General features: G+C 46.6%; 1 protein-coding gene across 9 annotated transcripts in view; it reads left to right on the top strand.

Annotated features, from left to right (window-relative positions):
• stard13b (StAR-related lipid transfer (START) domain containing 13b) overlaps positions 1-25,445 on the top strand; it is a 124,750-nt gene that overhangs the window by 84,006 nt on the left and 15,299 nt on the right. For 7 of the 9 annotated variants that reach the window (XM_014214523.3, XM_045724518.2, XM_045724517.2 and 4 more), the window contains one exon: positions 23,516-23,587. In XM_014214523.3, coding sequence (XP_014069998.3) covers positions 23,516-23,587 — 72 coding nt within the window. Of the gene's footprint in view, positions 1-7,090; positions 7,370-18,064; positions 18,448-23,515; positions 23,588-25,445 lie in introns of those variants that run through there. The other 2 variants (XM_014214531.3, XM_014214533.3) reach the window with 2 other exon arrangements.

The following is a 25,445-nucleotide window of genomic DNA, read 5'->3' as shown; positions in this document are numbered from 1 at the left end:
GGGGCACAATCACTTGAGATGTCAAACATATGATTACGTTTAAGTTGGTCCACTCTGCAATCCAAAGGCAGGTAGCCTAGTGGATAGAGCATTGGGCCAATAACCGAAAGGTTGGTGGATTGAATCCCCGAACTTACAAGGTAAAAATCTGTTGTTCTACCCCTGAACAAGGTAGTTAACCCGCTGTCATTGTAAATAAGATTTTGTTCTTAACTGACTTGCCTAGTTAAACAAATTAAAAAAGGCAACAAGCCCACCTCCTGGAACACCTGTACCCCTATATGGGTCCCAGGGGGGACATTCAGCATATACCTGATAACATTATTTGTCAATTTCAGCTTTTTTGATAGCCCACTATACCAAGCAGAGCAGGCATAATCAAAATGACACTGAATCAAGGTAGAGACAAGGAATTTCTTCATTTTGATGCTAAAGTTTCTAGTGTTACGATATCTATTTGTTCACCATTTTAGAAAGAATTTTAGCAGCAGTCAGGTCTCCAGAAAGGGACTGATCTAGGGACACACCAAGATAAAATACACTTGTTTTAGATTCAATTTCCTTGCCTGCACAGTTTACTTTTATCTTGCCAGAGCCCTAAGCAATCTATGTTTTGTTTCAAACAAAATCGATTCAGTTTTTCCCAAATGTAGCGACAATTTGTATTCAGTCAACCAGTCAACCGCCTCAGTGCTAACAGTTTTACTCTGGTTCATAGGCACATGATTACTACATACAATAGCCGTAGGATCAACAGAGGAATTCTTGGCAGTTAGGGGGACATAAATTAAGTTACAGTTGAAGTCGGAAGTTTAAATACACCTTAGCCAAATACATTTAAACTCAGTTTTTCACAATCCTAGTAAAGATTCCCTGTCTTAGGTCAGTTAGGATCACCACTTTATTTTAAGAATGTGAAATGTCAGAATAATAGTAGAGAGAATTATTTATTTCAGCTTTTATTTCTTTCATCACATTCCCAGTGGGTCAGAAGTTTACATGCACTCAATTAGTATTTGGTAGCATTGCCTTTAAATTGTTTAACTTGGGTTAAACGTTACGGGTAGCCTTCCACAAGCTTCCCACAATAAGTTGGGTGAATTTTGGCCCATTCCTCCTGACAGAGCTGGTGTAACTGAGTCAGGTTTGTATGCCTCCTTGCTCGCACATGCTTTTTCAGTTCTGCCCACACATTTTCTATAGGATTGAGGTCAGGGCTTTGTGATGGCCACTTCAATAGGTTGACTTTGTTGTCCTTAAGCCATTTTGCCACAACTTTGGAAGTATGCTTGGGGCCATTGTCCATTTGGAAGACCCATTTGCAACCAAGCTTTAACTTCCTGACTGATGTCTTGAGATGTTGCTTCAATATATCCACATAGTAGCGTTCACAGCAACTGAGCCCAACTGAGCCCAACTGAGTCGCGGGATCCAAAATCAAAAAGTATATCAAATCTAACTTTACAAGGAATCACTCACAATTTCACAATGATCAACAACCAACTTGACAGAGCTTGAATAATTTTTAAAGAATAATATGCAAAAATTGTACACTCCAGGTGTGCAAAGTTCTTAGAAAGTTACGCAGAAAGACTCACAGCCAAAGGTGATTCTAACATGCATTGGCTCAGGGGTGTGAATACTTATGTAAATGAGATATTTCTGTATTTCATTATATTTTTCAATTTGTCAATATGGTCCTTTTGAATTCAGGCTGTAACACAACAAAATGTGGAATAAGTCAAGAGTTATGAATACTTTCTGAAGGCACTGTAGCAATACAATAGAGGAACTAACCAAACAATTAAGCAATATGACATCTGTGAGTAGAAGATAATGTCCCTGGCAACAGCCAGTACAGTAAACAGTATGAATGAGTTTATGATCAAACAATGACTGACTTGACCTTTAGCCTTGGTTACTCTGTTGCCATTATCTGCTCACAGGATGCATCTAGACTGTGTGGTTCTGTGGAGGTATAGTTCAGCTCTGTTTCATGTGGAGGTATTGTGATGATCTGGGTAGAGGAGGAAGAGGCTTGTAGAATCATGTGCCTGGGTCTAACTGCTCAGATCAAAGATGTCTAGCGTGTGTCAGCTATTTAGATCAGGGATGATGATAGCAGAAAATATGGTATGTTGTCGTGTTGGATCTGACCTTTCTTTTTGTCTTCATGAGTCTAATTCCTCTATGACTCATGGGTGTTACCGTCATATAAAGGATCTGAAAGGTTCTCTCTGGGGGCCTCCTGAGTGACGCAGTGGTCTAAGGCACTGCATCGCATTGCTAGCTGTGTCACTACAGATCCTGTTCCAATCCCAGGCTGTGTTGCAGCCGGCTGCGACCGGGAGACCCATGAGGTGGCGCACAATTGGCCCAGGGTTGTCCTTGTCCCATTGCGCTCTAGCGACTCCTGTGGTGGGCCGGGCACAATGCACGCTGACACGGTCACCAGGTGTACGGTGTTTTCTCCGACACATTGGTGCAGCTGGCTTCCAGGTTAAGCGAGCATTGTGTTAAGAAGCAGTGCAGCTTGGCGGGGTCGTGTTTTGGAGGATGCACGGCTCTCGACCTTTGCCTCTCCTGAGTCCATACGGGAGTTGCAGCGATGGGACAAGACTGTAACTACCAATTCTCTGTTGAGAAGATAACAGTTTTTTCCTGCTATAAACACCTATTGTAGCTAAACACAACATATAGGAGAAGGCATTTACTTTGTGGAATCATATTCTTAAGGTTAGGGTTAAGAATAGAGATTGCCAAACCTAGAGACTCAATATTTACTTTGTCCTTTGTAAACCTCACACATTATTCGCTGATAATTTACAGTGGGGTCCAAATTATTGGATCCCTTGATAAAGAGGAGCAAAAAGCTATATTGAATACAAAAAAACATTTATATTATTTTATACTAATACAATTGCTCAGAGAAAGAGACACCACTATATTTTACCATAGGTATCAGGTACTTTTCTGCATATCGTCCTGCTTTTCAACGCCAAACTCACCACTGGTGTGCGTGGCCAGAAAGCTCTATTTTCATGTCATCTGACCATAGCACCGGTTCCAATCTAAGTGCCAATGGCATTTATGAAACTCCAGGCAGTGTGGGTGACTGGTAGCCTAGCGGTTAGAGTGTTGGGTTGAATAGCCAAGTCGATAAAGTGAAAACCTATTTATGTGCTCTTGAGCAAGGCGCCGTACTACTTTCACTGCAGCTAGCTGGTGTATGTGACAATAAAACATTATTAGTATTATTATTATTTTTTTCATATTATTTGTATACCTCTTTTATAGTCTTTTATGCTCAACTTTATCAAGGGATCCAATCATTTCGGGCCCACTGTACATTATGACGGTCTGTGTAAAAACTATTGTTCGCTAAATCCGGAGAAATGACGGACCATGTAAAAAACTGTTGGCAACTAAATCCGTCTCGAAGGACCATGTAAAAACTATTGGTCGCTAAATCCGGAGAAATGATGGACCATGTAAAAAAGGTTAGCTGGTATGCCATCACCCGTCTGAGCGGCCGGCTGTGAATGCCCTCTCCCACTATATACTTCGAACTGATTGGTTTGGTTCTGCCCACTATAGTTTTGTAAGGTTAGAACATGATGTTGAGGCCCATACTGAACACTTGGTCACCACCACATGCACACACACGCAGACACAGCTGTTTCTATTTGAGGATGTTTATATGATTGTGGTAGTCCGAATGACTTTCAATCTAATTGTTGTGGTTATTTTCATGCTCGCACAACATTCAAACATTCGTGTTATTGTCGACAATAAAAAGTCCTCAGAAACATGCGTCTTCTCCCTTCAGACGATAGCACTCTGACCTGAGTGGGTGGGTGCAGTGTCCAGATGCGCATTTCCAAGTGTTCTGAGCTTAGTCATGGACTAAAACGCTGTTTCAAAGGAGATTCTTCATTGATCATGCTATTTATTCCAGGATATCCGCAAAACTGGCCCATAAAATGTGGGTACTATCAATGCACTCAACCTTTTGTCACACACAGTGGTATTAGAGTCTGTCCAGTGAACTGACCTCCTCCATGCCCTGTTGTGGCCTGTCTCTCCTGGCTGGAGCATTCCAGCTGGCCAGCTGCATTGACGTAGCAGGTTAGGAGAGGGAGGGACTGGGCTACCACACCTGGGTTCAAATACTATTTGAAATAATTTTAAATACTTTATCTGTGCTTGATTGAGCTTACCTGTCTGGAGTGCAAGATAGGTGGGAAACCCCATCTATCTGGCACTCCAGACAGGCTAGAACAAACACTCAAAGTATTGGAAAGATTGCAAATATTATTTGAAACCACTCCCACACTATATAGCTCCCTACTTTTGACCGGGCCCATGGGGATTTGGGGCCAGGGCCGGTCCCATTTGGGACTCAGCCTATGTGTATGAGGGAAGAGGCCTGTGTTCTATTCTAGAGGAATGTGTCTCTTTCCTGTCAATATTCCTGCAGTCCAACTCAATCTCTCTCTCTAGATCTATAGAGCAGACTGACTGCATCTCTTCCTGTATCTGCTGCTGCTACTAAGGCAGTGGAAAAACCCAACACTTCACATCCGAATATAACTATATAGGTCCTCTGTGTCCAATTCCCCCATACTCACGAACACAGACCCTCACACACGTGGTTGTCCGCCCCTTTGCCCCCTCTGGCCGTACACAATACCTCCTCTGTCCACAGCCAATGATCTTTTCATGCCGTCGTGGAAAGAAATTCCTCGCAGAATTCCTGTCTAACGCCCAAAGTTATTTTCATCCAAACTTCAAGTTGCTTTGGATGATGTTCTACTGGCAAACCCATTGTAAAATACTCTGTCTCCACAGAGCAGAACAGAAGCCAGAAGATTGGTCAACTGCTCAGTTAGAGCTAATGCAATAGATCATGTCTGGAGTTGTGGATATTGGTGCTTTGGCCTTGGTATGTTTATCAAGACTACATTCCGGTAAAACTGGCTGTCTATTTCTATCTCTATATATCTCTACCTATATCTATAGCTGCACACATATCTGTAGTGGTGATATACTGCATATCAGAGGAGGCTGCTGAGGGGAGGATGGCTCATAATAATGTCTGGAATGGAATTAATGGAGTGGCATCAAACACATAGCAACCAATTTGATGTATTTGATACCATTCCACCTATTCCGCTCCAGCCATTACCACTAGCCCATTCTCCATAATTGAGGTGCCACCAACCTCCTGTGCTGTACATGGCAGCCTGGGATTGAAAGACTGGCTGAAATGGTGCTTTACTGTGGTAGAACTCTAAACCATGAAGAAAGGCTGGCTCACTGACACTGTTTGTTTTCTTCATGTCTTCATTGAGGGGTCTGTGTTTGGGACAGGTCCTCCTGACCAGCCTGACCTCCTAGCTGACCCCCGAGCCTGGCCCTCTAGTGGGCCTTCATAACGGCCCTCTGACCCCCCTGTGAATCTCTTGTTGCAGCCAGTGGCTCCATTCTCTCTCTGTGAAGACCATTAGCTCTCTCTCTGTCTCAGGGCTCAGGACACTGTTGGCACCTCATCTACTGGTAGGAGTTACAGCCTGGCAGCTGAATAGCAATAGGCTGGAGTGAATCTCTCTGTCTGTCTCCTCAGGAGGACTATGATAACTAGTACTGTAGATTACATGACTTGGTGGTTGTGTACAGTAGCTATATGACTTAAGGGTTATTATGCATCATAGAACCAGGCTACAGGCGTGCTACCAACCATGATAACCCTCTGTAAAATATAGCCATGTTGATCATATTAAGGATACAGCACCTTAACAGGAAGAAGCTTGGGCCAGGTTTCAAGGTGGCAGAGCCTACGTTGTGCCCTATTCAACACGACCCTGATGGTACAGACAAGGACTTCTTATCTATTTCTCTAGGGAAAGTGATGTGTCGCTCAGGCTACAGGCCAAATGACAACCCTGGACCTATTTAGCAGCAGTCCTGCCTCTCCGACAGCCTGTGTGTCTAACCTGACAGCTGTCATGTGCAGACCAGCCCAGTCATAGAGCAGGCTAATGATTGTCTACATACCTGAGCTCCAGTGTAACGATACACACAAGTCATATATTAACAGAACCAGGCTGGAAAACTCTCCCTGCTCAGCTCAACTTAAAGGTCAATCACGTTCCTAAGGGGAAATGCTTATTAGCAGAATAATTTCCCAGTGCAAAGTGGCACAAATCAAGTCAATAACTAGATACTAACTAATTGTATCTCAGTAACAGTTACTGAAATAATACTTTATTAGGTCAGTATGTATTAACTGTGGACTGTGATTGTGTCATTTGAAAGTGAAGTCCAGGCCTCTCTTGATCTTTATATTAACCTCAGATGGAGCATGTGTGGGTGTATGTTTGTATTTTTGTGTGTGCGCGTGCGTGTGTGTGTGTGTGTGTGTGTGTGTGTGTGTGTGTGTGTGTGTGTGTGTGTGTGTGTGTGTGGTGTGTGTGTGTGCACGTGTGTGTTGGAACATAAACAGGGTGTTTTCATGGCAATTCGAATAAGATGTTAGAGATGAGAGGTTATTGGTTGTGCCTCCTGGTGATTCAGTAGCCTGTCGTCACTGTTCCACTCGGTTTCCTCACATCACTGGGTTCATCCGTTCTGCTGTCCTCCTCTGGTAGTGATGTGTAACTGCAACACCACATGGAGAGTGTGTGTGTGTGTGTGTGTGTGTGTGTGTGTGTGTGTGTGTGTGTGTGTGTGTGTGTGTGTGTGTGTGTGTGTGTGTGTGTGTGTGTGTGTGTGTGTGTGTGTGTGTGTGTGTGTGTGTGTGTGTGTGTGTGTGATCTTCTAGCCCTGTACGTGTGACAGCTGTGGTTCTGGGCCAGAGTAAACTGGCTGTTTGTCTGTTTGTCAGTTATTCATGAGGATCTTTCTCCAGTTGTATTACACAGCTCATGGAAAACCAAATGACAGTGTTTGCTATGCAATCAAAGACAGGAAAATTACAGCATACAGGCTTACATTATGACAGGGAAACAGCATTGCCAGACACCAACATTATATTACCCCCACACACACGCACACACACACACACTGCTTATAATAGGTGACTGATTTACAGAGGGCTGCTGTCAAAGTGGTGCACATGCATGTCCATTAGCAGGAGGACAAGGTTACTAACTACATAGAACCCAGCTGTGTTATAGACTGCACTGGGGTAGAACAGAGAGAGAAAGACTGTCAGTAAGACTGTTGTAGTGGTGGCAGCAGATGCAGGAGGACAGCCAGGCATGCAGTGGTGTGGTGTGGGGACCATCTCTCTCTCTCTGTCTCTCTCTCTGGCTGGAGCCTGTTCCTCTCCCTGTATCTGGACCCAGTGAACCACCAATGCCAACAGGTACCTCTCTACTCTTTCTCTCTACAGCCTGCCCTATACAGTATCATATTCCCTATATAGTGCACTTCTTTTGCCCAGGCCGGCGGAGATACAAACTTCGGCAAAATCATTCGCAAGGAGATTCCTGCAAAAATATTAATTGAAAGTCCTATGGGCCCTATATAGGGAATAGGGTGCCATTTGCAACTCATGGTCTGATTCCTGAACGGCGAGGAGGGGTGGTGGTGGTACACAATGTGTTGAGAGGGGGTGACAGACGTATGCCTTGTTGAAATGAAAAAGGAAATCTCCAAAAGCCAAAGTTGATGTTTTTCTCTCCTCTATGAAGGGCCTCCAAGATAACTGTCAAAACACTTTAGCATGTGTGGGAAAATGGCCCCGCTCCATCGCCTGGAAATGTTTATGTAGAATTTGGGGCTGAGGTGGGGGCTAAAGCTTGAGATTGATCACTGTATGTATTTCACAGAATGCATGGCTGTTTGATTTATGATCTGTTTGGAGTTGCTGGCTGAGTAGGGTAGAGGTGTGAGAGGCTGTGGAGTGTGTACGGGACGGGATCTGTCGAGGTGATTTTTCTGCCCTGCCTGGGGTCGTGAGGTTTCCTGGTACAGGCCTCTCTTCCAGGATTTCTCTTCCAGGAATGGGTAAAGGGATTCATGTGGGTCAGGGTGAGGTTGAGATCTGGGAAGTACTATGGTCAAGAGTAGTGGGGAGACGGGAACACCACTACCCTGTGAGACCAAACCAGATCACTACCCCATCCTTCCCTCAGCCAGGAACAGGTCTGTAAATCACAGTGGTGGTTGAAGAAATGTAAAGCCCGGGTGTATCTCTGAGATCATGACCAGTCTTCACCATGTAGCAACACTGATTTAGAACATATGTGATGTCTGCTTTTTTAAAACAACTTGAAGTAACCCCCATGTCTTTAACCCCTTGAGGATGCATCATTCTAAAAGGTTCACTGTGTTTAAACTAAAGGGGCAGCAGCCATATAACAAATTCAGAGTCAGAAGGGTTTTTTACATCCCTGTGGGCGCTGGATGTTTTGGTGCTGTTGTCATAGTAGATATTGTAGACAGTGGTGGGTGTGAGAGTGACTGTCAAGGTATGTTGTTGTAAGTATATCTTTGTGTCTTGTGTAGTTGAGACATGGTATGTGTCACTGTGTTGTCTAAGGTATCTATTGTTCTAATAGCATTAGAAGTCTGCTCTGTGCTAGGTGAAAGGATTGGTGACTATGTTGGAAGAGAGAATCGGAGAGCCAGTTTAAGAGCTGTTATTCTGCCAGATGAAAGGCTGGTCTTTCTGGGCGATCTTCTGAGCTGTTCCACGGGGTGCAGGCAGTGTTGCTACAGCTGTGCTGTTCTTGTTTCAACTCCATACCAGAGTATGCGGAGCTGAGCTGGAGCGTAAATTTTACTGGCGCGCAAGAGCAAGATTCTCAAAGGCTGAAGCGTTGGCCTTCTCGCCCGCTCCAAATTCACGGCAGTAGCTCTCCAGTAGCACTCCCTTCACGAATTCAGGACATGTCCGGCCCACCATGCATTTGTAGTCTACTTGTGTGCTGCGAAAGCCCCTTGCTTTAGCTACTGTTAAATCAAATCAAATTGTATTTGTCACATGTGCCTGTAACGGCCGTCGTCGCAAGAAAACCAAGATGCAGCGGAGGTTGTGTGTTCATCTTGATGTTTAATAAAAATGAACCACTACAAACAAAACACTTGATAGCAACGACAGCAAACAGTCCTGTCTGGTCTCAACTGAACAAAACAGAAAACATTTACCCACAAAACCCAAAGGAAAAACATGCTCCTTATGTGTGACCCTCAATCAGCAACAACGAGCTTCAGCTGTGCCTGATTGGGAGCCACACACGGCCCAAAACAAAGAAATACAAAACATAGAGAAAGGAACATAGAACGCCCACCCAATGTAACACCCTGGCCTAACCAAAATAAAGAACAAAAAACCCCTCTCCATGGCCAGGGCGTTACAGTACCCCCCCCCAAGGCTCGGACTCCGGCCGCAAAACCTGACACTGAAGGGGAGGGTCCGGGTGGGCCTTCTTACGGTGGCGGCTCAGGTGCGGGACGTGGCCTCTGCCCCACCCTTGGCGTCGCCCTCTTAGGTGGCGCACCTGGCCGTGCCGAAGGTCTGGTGGGCGACCCTGACTTCGCCCGGCTGGCGGGTGTCCCTTGCTGCGCCTGGCTGGCGGGCGGCGATGGCTGCGCCCAGCTGGCGACCCTTGCTGCGCCCGACTGGCGGATGACCCTGGCTGCGCCCGGCTGGCGGGCGGCGATGGCAGATCCGGACAGGCGGGCCACTCTGGCATATCCGAACAGGCAGGCCACTCTGGCAGCTCCGAACAGGCGGGCCACTCGGGCAGCTCCGAACAGGCGGGCCACTTTGGCAGCACCGAACAGGCGGGCCACTCTGGCAGCTCCGAACAGGCGGGCTACTCTGGCAGCTCCGAACAGGCGGGCCACTCTGGCAGCTCTGAACAGGCGGGCCACTCTGGCAGCTCCGAACAGGCGGGCCACTCTGGCAGCTCCGAACAGGCGGGCCACTCTGGCAGCTCCTGACAGGCGGGCCACTCTGGCAGCTCCTGACTGGCGGGCCACTCTGGCAGCTCCTGACTGGCGGGCCGCTCTGGCAGCTCCGGACTGGCGGGCGGCTCTGGCAGCTCCTGACTGGCGAGACCCACTGGAGGCCTAGTCCTGGGAGGTGGCACAGGACGGACCAGGATGGGGAGACCCACTGGAGGCCTAGTCCTGGGAGGTGGCACAGGATGGACCAGGATGGGGAGACCCACTGGAGGCCTGGTCCGAGGAGGAGGCACAGGCTTAACCAGGATGGGGAGACCCACTGGAGGCCTAGTCCTGGGAGGTGGCACAGGACGGACTAGGCTGGAGAGATCCACTGGAGGCCTGGTCCGAGGAGGAGGCACAGGATAAACCGGGCTGTGGGGGAGCACTGGAGTTCTAGCTTTTACGCTCTTTACCCATACTCCAGGCTGACTGCCCACTTCGGCCCGGCACGGGCGGAGAACAGGCATTGGGTGAACTGGACCCTCCCAGCGCCCTGGGGACCCAGTGCGCAACGCCGGCGCAGGATAACCTGGATCGAGGAGGCGCACTGGAGACCAGACGCGCTGAGCTGGCACAACCCGTCCTGGCTCGATGCCTGCTCTCGCATGGCACTTGCGGGGGGCTGGCATGTAGCGCTCCGGGCTATCAACGCGTACTGGGGACACCGTGCGCTTTACCGCATAACACGGTGCCTGACCAGTACTGCGCTGCCTCCTGTAAGCACGGGGAGTTGGCCCAGAATTAAATCCTGGCTCTGCCACACTCCCCGTGTGCCCCCCCCTCCCAACAAAAATGTGGGGCTGCCTCTCGTGCCTGTTGCGCTCTCTCTCCTCATACCATCGCCTCTCCGCTCTCGCCGCTTCGATCTCCCACTGCGGGAGGCGATAATCCCCAGCCTGAGTCCATGGTCCCTCTCCGTCCAGGATTTGTTCCCACGTCCATGAGTCCATCATGCTGCTCTCCTGGTGCTGCTCCTTCCTCCGCTGCTTGGTCCTTTTGTGGTGGGGGATTCTGTAGCGGACGTCGTCGCAAGAAAACCAAGATGCAGCGGAGGTTGTGTGTTCATCTTGATGTTTAATAAAAATGAACCACTACAAACAAAACACTTGATAGCAACGACAGCAAACAGTCCTGTCTGGTCCCAACTGAACAAAACAGAAAACATTTACCCACAAAACCCAAAGGAAAAACATGCTCCTTATGTGTGACCGTCAATCAGCAACAACGAGCTTCAGCTGTGCCTGATTGGGAGCCACACACGGCCCAAAACAAAGAAATACAAAACATAGAGAAAGGAACATAGAACGCCCACCCAATGTAACACCCTGGCCTAACCAAAATAAAGAACAAAAAACCCCTCTCTATGGCCAGGGCGTTACAGTACCCCCCCCCCCCAAGGTGCGGACTCCGGCCGCAAAACCTGACACTGAAGGGGAGGGTCCGGGTGGGCCTTCTTACGGTGGCGGCTCAGGTGCGGGACGTGGCCTCTGCCCCACCCTTGGCGTCGCCCTCTTAGGTGGCGCACCTGGCCGTGCCAAAGGTCTGGTGGGCGACCCTGACGTAACACCCTGGCCTAACCAAAATAAAGAAAAAAAAAATCCTCTCTATGGCCAAATCCTCTCTACAGTGCCGAATATACAGGTGTCGACCTTAACGTGAAACACTTACTTACAAGCCCTTAACCAACAATGCAGTTCAAGAAATAGAGTTAAGAAAATATATGCTAAATAAACTAAAGTAGAAAATTAAACACAATAAGATTACATAACTTTAACGAGGCTATATACAGGGGCTACCGGTACCGAGTCAATGTGCGGAGGTGCAGGTAAGTCAAGGTAATTTTTGGTGCCTTCCTAGTATACAGCACCAATGATGTGTTTGAACCTCCCTGTGAGAATTGCACTTCTGATCATTGTAAACAAGGACTAGCTTTCCGGTAGTCTAAATTGACTTATTTATTGACCTACCATTTAATATACAGGTCCTGGATGGCAGGAAGCTTGGCTCCACTGATGTATTGGGCCATACACACTACCCTCTGTTTCTTCTTACGGTCGGATGCCAAGCAGTTGCCATATCTGGCGGCGATGCAACCAGTCAGGATGCTTTCGATGGTGCAGCTGTAGAACTTTTTGAGGATCTGGGGACCAATGACAAATCTTTTCAGTCTCCTTGGTGTGTTTGAAACAGGATAGTTTGTTGGTGATGTGGACACCAAGGAACTTGAAACTCTCGACGTGCTCCACTACAGCCCCGTCGATGTTAATGGGGGTCTGTTTGGCCCTCCTTTTCCTGTAGTCCACGATCATCTCCTTTGTCTTGCTCACATTGAGGGGGAGGTTGTTGTCCTGGCACCACACGGCCAGATCTCTGACCTTCTTCCTATAGGCTGTCTCATCGTTGTCGGTGATCAGGCCTACCACTGTTGTGTCGTCAGCAAACTTAATGATGGTGTTGGAGTCGTGCTTGTCCATGCAGTCATGGTTGAACAGGGAGTACAGAAGGGGACGAAGCATGCACCTCTGAGGGGCCTCTGTGTTGAGAATCAGCATGGCAGATGTGTTGTTACCTACCCTTACCACCTGGGGTGGCACGTCCAGGATCCAGTTGCAGAGGGAGGTGTTTAGTCCCAGGGTCCTTAGCTTTGTGATGAGCTTTGTGGGTACTATGATGTTGAACGCCGAGCTGTAGTCAATGAACAGCATTCTCACACAGGTGGTCCTTTGGTCCAGGTGGAAAAGGTCAGTGTGGCGTGTGATTGAGATTGCGTCATCTGTGGATCTGTTGGAGCGGTATGCGAATTGGAGTGGGTCTAGGGTTTCCGGGATGATGGTGTTGATGTGAGCCATGACCAGCCTTTCAAAGCACTTCATGGCTACCGACATGAGTGCTATGGGGCGGTAGTCATTTAAGCAGGTTACCTTTGAATTCTTGGGCACAGGGACTATGGTGGTCTGCTTGAAAAATGTAGGTATTACGGACTCGGTCAGGGAGAGGTTGAAAATGTCAGTGAAGACACTTGCCAGTTGGTCCGCGCATGCTCTGAGTACACGCCCTGGTAATCCGTCTGGCCGCGCGGCCTTGTGAATATTGACCTGTTTAAAGGTCTTGCTCACATTGGCTATGGAAAGCATGATCACACAGTTGTTCAGGACCAGCTGGTACTCTCACGCATGCTTCGGTGTTGCTTGCCTCGAAGCAAGGTTTTTAGCTCGTCTGGTAGGCTTGCGTTACTGGGCAGCATCCCAGCTGGGTTTCCCTTTATAGTCTGTAATAGTTTGCAAGCCCTGCCACATCCGACGAGTGTCAGAGCCGGTGTAGTAGGATTCAACCTTAGTCCTGTATTGACGCTTTGCCTGTTTGATGGTTCGTCTGAGGGCATAATGGGATTTCTTATAAGAGTCCGGATTAGTGTCCCACTCCTTGAAGCAGCAGCTTTAGCCTTTAGCTCGGTGCGGATGTTGCCTGTAATCCATGGCTTCTGTCTGGGATATGTACGTACGGTCACTGTGGGGACGACGTCGTCAATGCACTTATTGATGAAGCCGGTGACTGAGCTGGTATACTCCTCAATGACATTGGATGAATCCCGGAACATATTCCAGTCTGTGCTTGCAAAATAGTCCTGTAGCGTAGCATCCGTGTCATCTGACAACTTACGTATTGACCGAGTCACTGGTGCTTCCTACTTTAGTTTTTGCTTGTAAGCAGGAATCAGGAGGATATAATTATGGTCCGATTTGCCAAATGGAGGGCGAGAGAGAGCTTTGTATGCATCTCTGTGTGTGGAGTAAAGGTGGACTAGAGTTTTTTTTCCTTTGGTTGCATGTGACATGCTGGTAGAAATGAGGTAAAAGTATACTTACTACATGCACATGCTAAAAGAAAGGAACAAGGTGGGTAGCTAACTAAGTGTGTCATTGTAGCAACAATATTTATAAACTAAACATCAGATCTCTTAAAAGTTTAGTTAATTTTAGTTCTATTATCTATACAATATGCCATAATTGATTTTGACCCAATAGGCCTGGCATATTCCCACTTTCAAGGAGCTTTCCATTTTGATTGGGTTATTTTGCCTAAAAACATTTAGACCTACCTATATAAACATTAAAAAAACAACTCTGCATCTCTGCCCAGCCTGGCAAGAGTAGCCAAAACGGTGTTTAGTATCCCCAGTGGCTCTGCAAGCGCAGCGAGGACATTATAAACGGCTGACCTGCTCTCCAGGCACCATCCCGGGAGCCTGAAGCCACAAACTCTGGCCAAACTCATGTTTCTAAAAATCTATTCAAAGGCACTGTAGACTAAATAAGGCATTTTTCGTATCATTTGTTCATAATTGTAAGTAAGTCACAGCCTATGCAGAATTTAAAGACTATAATGATTTACTACAATGAAATGTTTAGTGCTGAGCACTTTATGTCCCTATCAGCCTATTGTGTCGCAGTCGCAAATGTTCACAATGTATTTCTTTGTAGAATAGCCTTGAAATAATTGAAATAATATACAGTGGCAAGAAAAAGTATGTGAACCCTTTGGAATTACCTGGATTTCTGCATAAATTGGTCATACAATTTGATCTGATCTTCATCTAAGTCACAACAATAAACAATCATAGTGTGCTTTCTTGTCTACATTGAATACATCATTTAAACATTCACAGTGTAGGTTGGAAAATGTATGTGAACCTCTAGGCTAATGACTTCTCCAAAAGCTAATTGGAGTCAGGAGTCAGCTAACCTGGAGTCCAATCAATGAGACGAGGTTGGAGATGTTGTTTAGAGCTGCCTTGCCCTATAAAAAACACTCACAAAATTTGAGTTTGCTGTTCACAAGAAGCATTGCCTGATGTGACCCATGCCTCGAACGAAAGAGATCTCAGAAGACCTAAGATTAAGAATTGTTGACTTGCATAAAACTGGAAAGGGTTACAAAAGTATCTCTAAAAGCCTTGATGTTCATTAGTTCACAGTAAGACAAATTGTCTATAAATGGAGAAAGTTCAGCACTGTTGCTACTCTTCCTAGGAGTGGCCATCCTGCAAAGATGACTGCAAGAACACAGCGCAGAATGTTCATTGAGGTTAAGAAGAATCCTAGAGTGTCAGCTAAAGACTTACAGAAATATCTGGAACATGCAAACAGCTCTTTTGACGAGTCTACGATATGTAAAACACTAAACAAGAATGGTGTTCATGGGAGGACACCACGGAAGAAGCCACTGCTGTCCAAAAAAACCATTGCTGCACGTCTGAAGTTTGCAAAAGTGCACCTGGATGTTCCACAGCGCTACTGGCAAAATATTCTGTGGACAGATGAAACTACAGTTGAGTTGTTTGGAAGGAACACACAACACTATGTGTGGAGAAAAAAAGGCACAGTGCACCAACATCAAAACCTCATCCCGACTATAAAGTATGGTGGAGGGAGCATCATGGTTTGGGGTTGCATTGCTGCCATCAGGGACTGGACAGCTTGCTATCATAGACAGAAAAATTAGTTCCCATGTTTATCAAGACATTTTGCAGGAGAATGTTAGTCTATCTGAGAATGTTAGGCTACCAATTGAAGCTCAACAGAAGTTGGGTGATGCAACAGGACAACGACCCAAAACACAGAAGTAAATCAACATCCGAATGGCTTCAACAGAAGAAAATACGCCTTCTGGAGTGGCCCAGTCAGAGTCCTGACCTCAACCTGATTGAGATGCTGTAGCATGACCTCAAGAGAGCAGTTCACACCAGACATCCCAAGAATATTGCTGAACTGAAACAGTTTTATAAAGATGATTGGTCCAAAATTGCTCCTGACCGTTGTGCAGGTCTGATCCGCAACTACAGAAAATGTTTGGTTGAGGTTAATGCTGCCAAAGGAAGGTCAACCAGTTATTAAATCCAAGGGTTCACATACATTTTCCAACCCTGCACTGTGAATGTTTACATGGTGTGTTCAATAAAGACATGAAAACGTATTATTTTTTGTGTGTTATTGGTTTAAGCAGACTGTGTTTTTTCTAATGTTGTGATCTAGATCAAGATCAGATCCAATTTGATGACCAATTTATGCAGAAATCCAGGTATTTCCAAAGGGTTTCCATACTTTTTCTTGCCACTGTAGCCTAGATAATGTCTGGCTCCTGACCTATTTAGAGTGTTTACATGCTGTTTAATATGACATGTAGCCTTATTGAAATGATGAGGGCTTCTTACATTCATCTGTTCATGTTTATTAAACTACTTTTCATTCAAATCATATGGTTTCAATACTTCAAAACCAAATGGTTGGGCCAGGTGGTCATAAAAATTGATGAGTGTTGGTTAAATTAGGTATTTTAATGAATAAAGCGAATTTTGAGCTAACGTTTTTTTAGCGGAGCGTTTGGAAAGGATGTAGAAGGACATGGAGCGAAACTGACTTCTGACCCAGCTGGCAGGCTTCAACACTGGGCGTTATCCCAAATGGCACCCTATTCACTTTATAGTGCATTACTTTTGACTACGGTCCATAGGACTTTGGTCAAAAGTAGGGCATTATATACACATTTAGAAAAATGGCTTCGAAAGGGTTCCTTTGGCTGTCCCCATCGGACAACCCTTTTTGGTTCCAGGTAGAACCCCTTTTGGTTCCAGATAGAACCCTTTTCGATTCCATGTAGAACCCTGTGTGGAAAGAGTTTTTACATGGAACCCAAAAGGGTTCTACCTGGAACCAAAAGGGGTTCTTCAAAGGTTTTTCGGTTCTCGATAGCAACTTTCTTTCTAAGAGTGTAGGGAATAGGGTGTCATTTGGGACACGGTCAGGACAACAACAGCAGCCTGCAGCCTTCAGATTTGTAGCTCATGCCCTCCTGTTATCCTGCTGTTGACACTGACAATCAATATACTCTCTCTCTTGCGCTCTCTCTCTCTCGCTCTCTCTCTCATGCACTAAATAGGGAGTAGGGCACCATTTGGGATGCTTTCTGAGGATCTAAGTATGATTCATGGCTGCTGATTGTTGACGCTTTATGTCATGCTTCGGTTTTCCCCACTTTAGCTGCCCACGCTTTTCCGTTCCGTCGATTTGCTGGAAAAACATCTGGATCAAGAAACTCCACCTCCACCCCTCCTCCCTTACTCCCCCCTCTAAAGCTAACAATGTCCAGCTCTCTGGCTGTGTGACAGGGAGGAGGTGGTAGAGGGGGGAGATGGAAAGAGGTCTGGGATGAGTAAAGGATTCTCAAGCCACGGGTCCAAACGATACTCTCTTTTACGTAGCATTTGATTGTAGTGATGAGGTTTCATTGGGATTACGTCTTTGGAGAGAAAAGTCCCACATTGCACACAGGCATTAGTATGCACAGCTCCTGTTGCTTGGCTCCTGGCATGATGTTCTCTGCCAAAAATGTGCTGGGAGAGATGTAGTGGGCAGAGCTGGGTAGGTGGGTACCGCGGGGTAGGGTAGGGATAGAGGAGGGGTATGGGAGGGGTAGAGGAGGGTTAGGGGAGGGGTAGGGGAGGGGTAGAGGAGGGATAGAGGAGGGGTAGAGGTTGGGTAGAGGTCGGAAGGAGGAGGGGTAGGGGAGGGTAGAGGAGGGATAGAGGAGGGGAGTGGTAGAGGAGGGGTAGGGGAGGGTAGAGGAGGGATAGAGGAGGGGTAGGGGAGGGAAGAGGAGGGGAGAGGAGGGATAGAGGAGGGGAGAGGTAGGGGAGGGGTAGTGGAGGGGAGGGTAGAGGAGGGATAGAGGAGGGGAGAGGTAGGGGAGGGGTAGTGGAGGGGAGGGTAGAGGAGGGGTAGAGGAGGGATAGAAGAGGGGAGGCGTAGAGGAGGGGTAGAGGTAGAGGAGGGGTAGAGGAGGGATAGAAGAGGGGAGGGGTAGAGGAGGGGTAGAGATAGAGGAGGGGTAGAGGAGGGATAGAAGAGGGGAGGGGTAGAGGAGGGTAGAGGTAGAGGAGGGGTAGAGGAGGGTAGAGGTAGAGGAGGGATAGAGGAGGGGTAGGGGAGGGGAGGGTTAGGGATAGAGGAGGGGAGTGGTAGAGGAGGGATAGAGGAGGGGAGGGATAGAGGAGGGGAGGGGTAGAGGATGGTAGAGGAGGGATAGAGGAGGGATGGAGGAGGGGTAGAGGAGGGATAGAGGGTACAAGGAGGGGAGAAGAGTGGGGAACAGCAGAAAGGGGTGGAGCTAGAGAGAGATCAGAGGGTGGCCACATGGCGGTTTGAGGGTAGATGGAAAGAGAGAGAGAGAGAGAAAAAGAGAGAGAGAGAGGGGGAGAGAGAAGGAGAAAAGGAGAGGGGATTGAGAAAGAAAGAAAGAGAGAAACAGAGCGAAAGAGAGAGAAAGAGGGATGTTTGGATGTGAGAGGGATCAGTAGAGATCAGTATCTCTCAGCAGCACTAGAGAGCTGGAATCTAACATTACTTACTGCTGTGTGGGAAGAGGAGAACTAATACGTCTGTAGAACATCTGTAGAACCACATCATAATGACTGTATGATGAAGATAATCAGTGAGTAAACCACCATCTGTTTCTTACAGTCTGGTCATTACATAGTTGAGAATATTTTGGATTTTCTTTTATATTGGACTAATACAGGGAGCATTTATCTCTCAAGCGTTACTCTTATTTCTTTAGAATGTAGACAAGTTTAGTGTAGTGATTGTATTTTTTTTCTTTCACAAGAGCATGTTTCCTTAGATCATGTTGTATAGGTGTTGATCTACACATTTGGAAGTATAACCAGTTAGCTTTGTTAACTGCTTGTATCATTCCGGACTCTGTCATGCATCTCTGTCATGTTGTTGTCAGCCAACCAGGCAGGCAGGGTTAGGGTAATGATTAGGGCTTGTACTAGCAGGGTCAGCTCAACCCTCCACCAGCCACTCCAAGTCTGCATCCCTATGAACCCTGGTCAAAAGTAGTGCACTATATTATTACGGAATAGGGTGCCATTTGGGACACTGCCAGGGAATGTTCCTATATAGGGAATCTTGTTGCGCAAGAAGAGGAAGGAGCATCCCCTGTAGGGATAGGTTGGTCGGCCACACACACACACCTTAGTAACACACCCACCGTACTGGGTTTCATGTCATTGTGGCAATGCAACATTACACTGTACACAGTAACATGATTACACTGTACACAGTAACATGATTACACTGTACACAGTTTTACAGCCATGGTTGTGTAGTAACAGGCAGTTCTCGTCCTGGCTCGCTGTCCGACCTGGTGTACGTCCCAAATGGCAACCTGTTTCCTATATAGTGCACTACTTTTGATGGGCCCTGGTCAAAAGTAGTGCACTTACAGGCAATAGGGTGCTATTTGGGATGCAGGCCAGCCGTTTCTCCATGGAGGAAAGGAAAAGGGACGTTGGAACGTCAGTTGGAACAGAATGTTTCGAGATTGTGGAATTCCCAGATCATATTCCCTGGTCTGTTCCCAACAGTCCCACCTCCAGCTGTGGGACAAAGAATGGAGCTGGAGGCACTCTCACCATGTGGTTTAGTAGAACAATATGGCTCTACTGTACTCAATACAATATACAACTGGCAGGACAGGCTAGTCGGAAGAGAGAGAAAGACCTGAACTCACGGAAAGTCTTAGTTCTTTCACTTCTGTGACCTCTGATGCTGCTATCTTAAGACTAGTGACAGTGACTGGAGGTTTTCCTTTTCTATCATGTGTCCTTACTGCACTCAAAGACTTGTACATAGATAGAGTTGAGCATGCTGGTCCTTTGTCTAGTTGGCCTGCGTAGTGTCAGTTATCTTTGCTGCTGGGAGATTTCTCATGTTGAACCTGTGATGTGATCCTGTTATGGAGGTCACTGGAGTGAACAGTGATCTGACGTGAATGTAGAGGTAAACATGGACGTTGTCATCCAGGGACCTTCTGTCTGCATTCCAAATGGTACCCTATTCCCTTTATAGTGCACTACTTTTGACCAGATCCATATGGGCTCATAGAGCTCTGCGCAAACGTGTTGCACTATATAGGGAATAGGGTGACATTTGGTACACACATTCTCCCTCTGGGAACTGTTAATATTTATTCAGTTGGTGGTCTGACCTGTCGGTCTGCGGACCAAAGTCACTAGTCATTGACATGTAGACACAGCGCTGTAATAACACAGGTTAGTCACAACACAGGTTAGTCACAACACAGGTGAGTCACAAAGCAGATGGTCACGGTGTTTTGAGAGAGGAGTGGGGTAAAGTATAGCCACAGAGCAGGGGTTGGAGAAAGGTGTGGTACAGACAGGACAAATGAAGTTACAGTGGAAGGTTATCTCTGTCACAGACAGTTCTGTATGGAGACCCAGGTGGGATGAACTGTGATAAACAACTAGTGCGTCACAGAGCGTCAGACACAGACAGGGGCGGGAACAGACATACCATGCGAGCAGCATACCACCCTGCATCCCACTGCTGGCTTGCTTCTGATGCTAAGCAGGGTTGGTCCTGGTCAGTCCCTGGATGGGAGACCAGATGCTGCTGGAAGTGGTGTTGGAGGGCCGGTAGGAGGCACCCTTTCCTCTGGTCTAAAATTCTTTAAATATGCCCCATGGCAGTGATTGGGGACATTGCCCTGTGTAGGGTGCTGACTTTCAGATGGGATGTTAAACAGGTGTCCTGACTCTCTGTGGTCACTAAAGATCCATGGCACTTATTGTAAGAGTTAACCCTGGTGTCCTGGCTAAATTCCCAATCTGGTCTTTATACTGTACCATCATGGCCACCTAATCATCCCCAGTTTACAATTGGCTGATTTATCCCCCCCTCTCTCCTGTAACTATTCCCCAGGTTGTTGTTGTAAATGAGAACATGTTCTCAGTCAACTTACATGGTAAAAAAACAAAAAACATGCTGTGATACCTGTTTGGAGTGGAGTGGTCCTCTGTCCTCTTTATCTACACCAGACATTGTTGGTGACTGTTGATGGATATGGGGTGCAGGATGTTGCTATTGTGTTGATCTACTGTGATATTAATAACACTAGCTGGGATCTAGTCAGTCTACACACCAACGTGCCTGGAGTATACTGCTTCACTGCACAAGACTATTGTAGCGGCTTCACTGTGGAGTTGGGATCATCTTGGAACAGGAGGACAGGTTTGGGATATAAACAGACTTCTATAACAGACTTCCATATCAAATCTGGACTGTCTATGTCTGTAGTGCCAGGTAGTTGAGAATATTTTTGTTCATAGTAGATGGAAAAGAATTGGAATGTGTTTTTGAATTTTATTAGATCATCTTCTAGTAACCTATTGATTTTTTTGTGAGAGTGGTGTGTTGGCTGAGAAGTGAGGGGAGTGAGAGGGGTCTGGTGTGTAAGTTGAGGAGTGAGAGAAGTGAGACTGAGAGAGAAGTGACAGTAGTAAGTGAGAGTGAGAGAGGAGAGAGTGAGAGAGGAGGGAGAGAGGGTCTGTTCTGTTAGTTAGACGAGAGAGGTCAGTCTGCTTCTTTTCATGTGGGTCAGGAGCTCGGAACCAGAGAGGGGACGTCACCCCTCAGGTGTCAGCAGGGTCAGGTCATGATCCCACCACAGGGGTCACCGCTTGGGGTCACCTGTAGGGGACAGGACAGGACAGCTGCTCTGTCAGGAGGCTGCCTGGACATTTAAATTCAGGTTGTGTTGAAGCCCCAGTCCCTTTGATTATTGTGCTGACCACCATATACACTACATGACCAAAAGTATGTGGACAACTGCTCGTTGAACATCTCATTCCAAAATCATGGGCATTAATATGAAGTTGCTCCCCCCTTTGCTGCTATAACACCCTCCACTCTTTTGGGAAGGCTTTACACTGGATGTTGGAACATTGCTGCGGGGATTTTCTTCCAGTTTCAGCCACATTAGTGCATAAGTGAGGTTGGGCACTGATGTTGAGAGATTAGGCCTGGCTCGCAGTCGGCGTTCCAATTCATCCCAAACATATTTGATGGAGTCTGTGCAGGCCAGTCAAGTTCTCCCGCAACGATCTCAACAAACCATTGTGTATGGACCTCGCTTTGTGCACGGGGGCATTGTCATGCTGAAACAGGAAACGGCCTTCCCCAAACTGTTGTCACCAAGTTGGAAGCACAGAATCATTTAGAATGACATTGTATGCTGTAATGTTAAGATTTCCCTTCTCTGGAACTAAGGGGCCTAGCCCGAACCATGAAAAACAGCCCAGACCATTATTCCTCCAGCACCAACCGTTCTCCTGGCATACACCAAACCCAGATTAGTCCGTCGGACTGCCAGATGGTGAAGCGTGATTCATCACTCCAGAGAACGCCTTTCCACTGCTCCAGAGTCCAATAGTGGCGGGTTTTACACCACTCCAGCCAACACTTGGCATTGCTTATGGTGTTCTTAGGCTTGTGTGCAGCTGCTCGGCCATGGAAACCCATTTCATGAAGCTCCCAATGAACAGGTCTTGTGCTGATGTTGCTTCCAGAGGCAGTTTGGAACTCAGAGTGTTGCAACTGAGGACAGACGATTTTTACACGCTACGCGCTTCAGAACTCGGTGGTCCGGTTGTGAGCTTGTGTGGCCTACCACTTTGTGGCTGAACCGTTGTTGCTCCAATACATTTCCGCTTCACAATAACAGCACTTACAGTTGACTGGGGCAGCTCTAGTAGGGCAGAAATCTGACGAACTGACTTGTTGGAAAGGAAGCATCCTATGACGGTGACAGATGGAAAGTCACTGAGCTCTTCAGTAAGGTCATTGTTTATGGAGATTGCATGTCTGTGTGCTCCATTTTATACACCTGTCATCAACGGGTGTGGCTGAAATAGCCGAACCTATTAATTTGAAGGGGTGTCCACATACTTTTGTATAGTGTATCTAGAGAACATAAGACTGTCAGTCCAGGACAGTTTGATCTGCTGGCTTTGCTTTGCTATGATATCTATATTTAGTATGATTTGTAGATTTCTTCTGTTTGACAAGTCTAATATTTTGTAAAACTCAGATTAAAAAAACACAACAAAAATGCAGTGTTGAGACAATAAAAATGATAGCTATGACTTTAAAGTTGCAGTTGTAGAAATACATATCCCATGTCTTCCTGTGCTGATCCCTCTGCTGTCCAGCAGTGTATCCTGACTTGTATTTATTTCACCCCTCTTTGGGCTCTGTGGTCAGGTTATAGAGCTCAAATCCAAGCTGGAAGAGTTAGAAGCTTAGAGACCAGACCTCAGATAGTCACAAGGTTTTATGTCGGTCTACCTGAGGGACCAACTATCTATCACCTTAGTACTAGTTCAAGTTCAAGTTTTATTGTTACATACAGTACAGGGAAATACTTAACTTACATACTCTCTGTTTCTGTTTTTTGTTCTTCCAAGAGAACAGCCTTCCATGGTGAGTGCTGCTGGTTGCTGATGGGTGTTTTTGTTGTTGTTGACAAAAAACAGTTGGACAAATGGATGGATTTTCTTCCCATAATTGATAAAACAAAAGAGTGAAATGATTCAGTGAATCAGTGAATACCCCCTACCCAACACTCCGTGTTGGACATATTGTTTATTGTTGTTACTCTGACTGACAAGAAATGTTTTCTTGTTCTGTTTCAGAACTCGAGGCGAAGGAGGCGTGTGATTGGCTACGAGCGGCAGGATTCCCCCAATATGCTCAGCTCTTTGAAGGTAATAAACTTAATCACCCAATAATACACCAGAACAATGCTGGCATCTCCATAGAGCTCCGAGACAGGATTGTGTCGAGGCACAGATCTGGGGAAGGGTACCCAAAAGATCACACACACACACACACACACACACACACACACACACACACACACACACACACACACACACAAAGTCATAACAGACCAACTATAAAACAAAAACGGCAGTTTTATTTTGAAACGTAACATCTGTTGTGAAATGAGCTACTGTTGATTTTAGCTTTGTCTAGAATGTCATTGTATGCTGTAGCATTAAGATTACCCTTCACTGGAACTAAGGGGCCTAGCCCAAACCATGAAAAACAGCCCCGGGCCATTATTCCTCCACCAAACTTTACAGATGGAACTATTTACAGTTGGAACATTCGGGTTATTGTGCTGACGTTGCTTCCAGAGGCATTTTGGAACTCGGTAGTGAGTTATGGAACCGAGGACAGATGATTTTTACACACTACACGCTTCAGCACTCGGTGGTCCCGTTCTGTGAGCTTGTGTGGCCTACCACTTTGTGGCTGAGCCGTTGTTGCTCCAAGACATTTCCACATCACAATAACAGCACTTACAGTTGACTGGGGCAGCACTAGCAGGGCAGAAATCTGACGAACTGACTTGTTGGAAAGGTGGCATCCTATGACGGTGCCACGTTGAAAGTCACTGAGCTCTTCAGCAAGGCCATTCTATTGCCAATGTTTGTCTATGGAGATTGCATGGCTGTATGCTCGATTTTATACACCTCTCAGCAATGAGTTTCTATATGAGGAGTGAATCATCTGGCACAGTCTGACTTCCTCTTACACTGCCCATCCCTACCCAACCCAACCCTGTCCCATGTCGTGTCCTTTCCATTCCTCTCCTACCCTCTCATGTCCTCTCCTCTCATGTCCTATCCTCTCCTCTCCCCTCATGTCCTCTCCTACACTCTCATGTCCTCTCCTACACGCTCATGTCCTCTCCTCTCATGTCCTCTCCTACACTCTCATGTCCTATCCTCTCCTCTCATGTCCTCTCATACACTCGCATGTCTTCTCCTGTCATGTCCTCTCCTCTCATCTCCTCTCATGTCCTCTCCTACACTCTCATGTCCTATCCTCTCCTCTCATGTCCTCTCCTCTCATGTCCTCTCATACACTCGCATGTCTTCTCCTCTCATGTCCTCTCCCCTCCTCTCATGTCCTCTCCTCTCCTCTTATGTCCTCTCCTCTCATGTCCTTTCCTCTGGCAGTTTCATTTACACAGCTGTCCTCAGGAGTCTCAGGTCTACAGCTTCTTTCAACTCACCCATGGAGGGAGGGAGGAGAGAAAGAGAGAAAGAGAAAGACTCAATTGGGCTTTGGTCTGGATAGTTCCTGGCTAGAGTTACTACCCAAACATGTCCAGCACACTAAAACAAAGAGGTCATGGGAAAAAGTTTTATCATCATGGTTTAGAAGCAGCCAGCTCTCCTCACCCCTACTACCCTTTCCTCCTCACCCCTGCTCCCCTCCTCCTCACCCCTGCTCCCCTCCTCCTTCCCAGCACCCTCGGTGCTCCAGGTCTTTTGAAGTGAGAGAGTGTCATGAATCTCTTGGTGACAGGGATTGTAGCCTGTTGTAAAGGAGACACACTGAGTGTGTTTGTATGTGCGTACGTGTGGCTGCATGTGCGATTGTATCAGTGTGTATGGAAAGCCGCAGCTACAATCTCTCCACTGCTATCCACATTATGTCCCCCTGTATTCAGCTCCATACAGCTTGCTCAGTAAAGGAAACCATGTTTACCAAGACTGTAGTGTTTCAAATTTATTTTATTTGATCTTTATTTTAACTAGGCAAGTCAGT

The sequence above is a fragment of the Salmo salar genome, chromosome 09 (genome assembly GCF_965601325.2).
Source record: "Salmo salar chromosome 09, fSalSal1, whole genome shotgun sequence".
NCBI classification, from domain to species: domain Eukaryota; kingdom Metazoa; phylum Chordata; class Actinopteri; order Salmoniformes; family Salmonidae; genus Salmo; species Salmo salar.
Note: the sequence above shows the minus strand (reverse complement) of the source record. Positions and strands in the feature narration are given on the sequence as shown.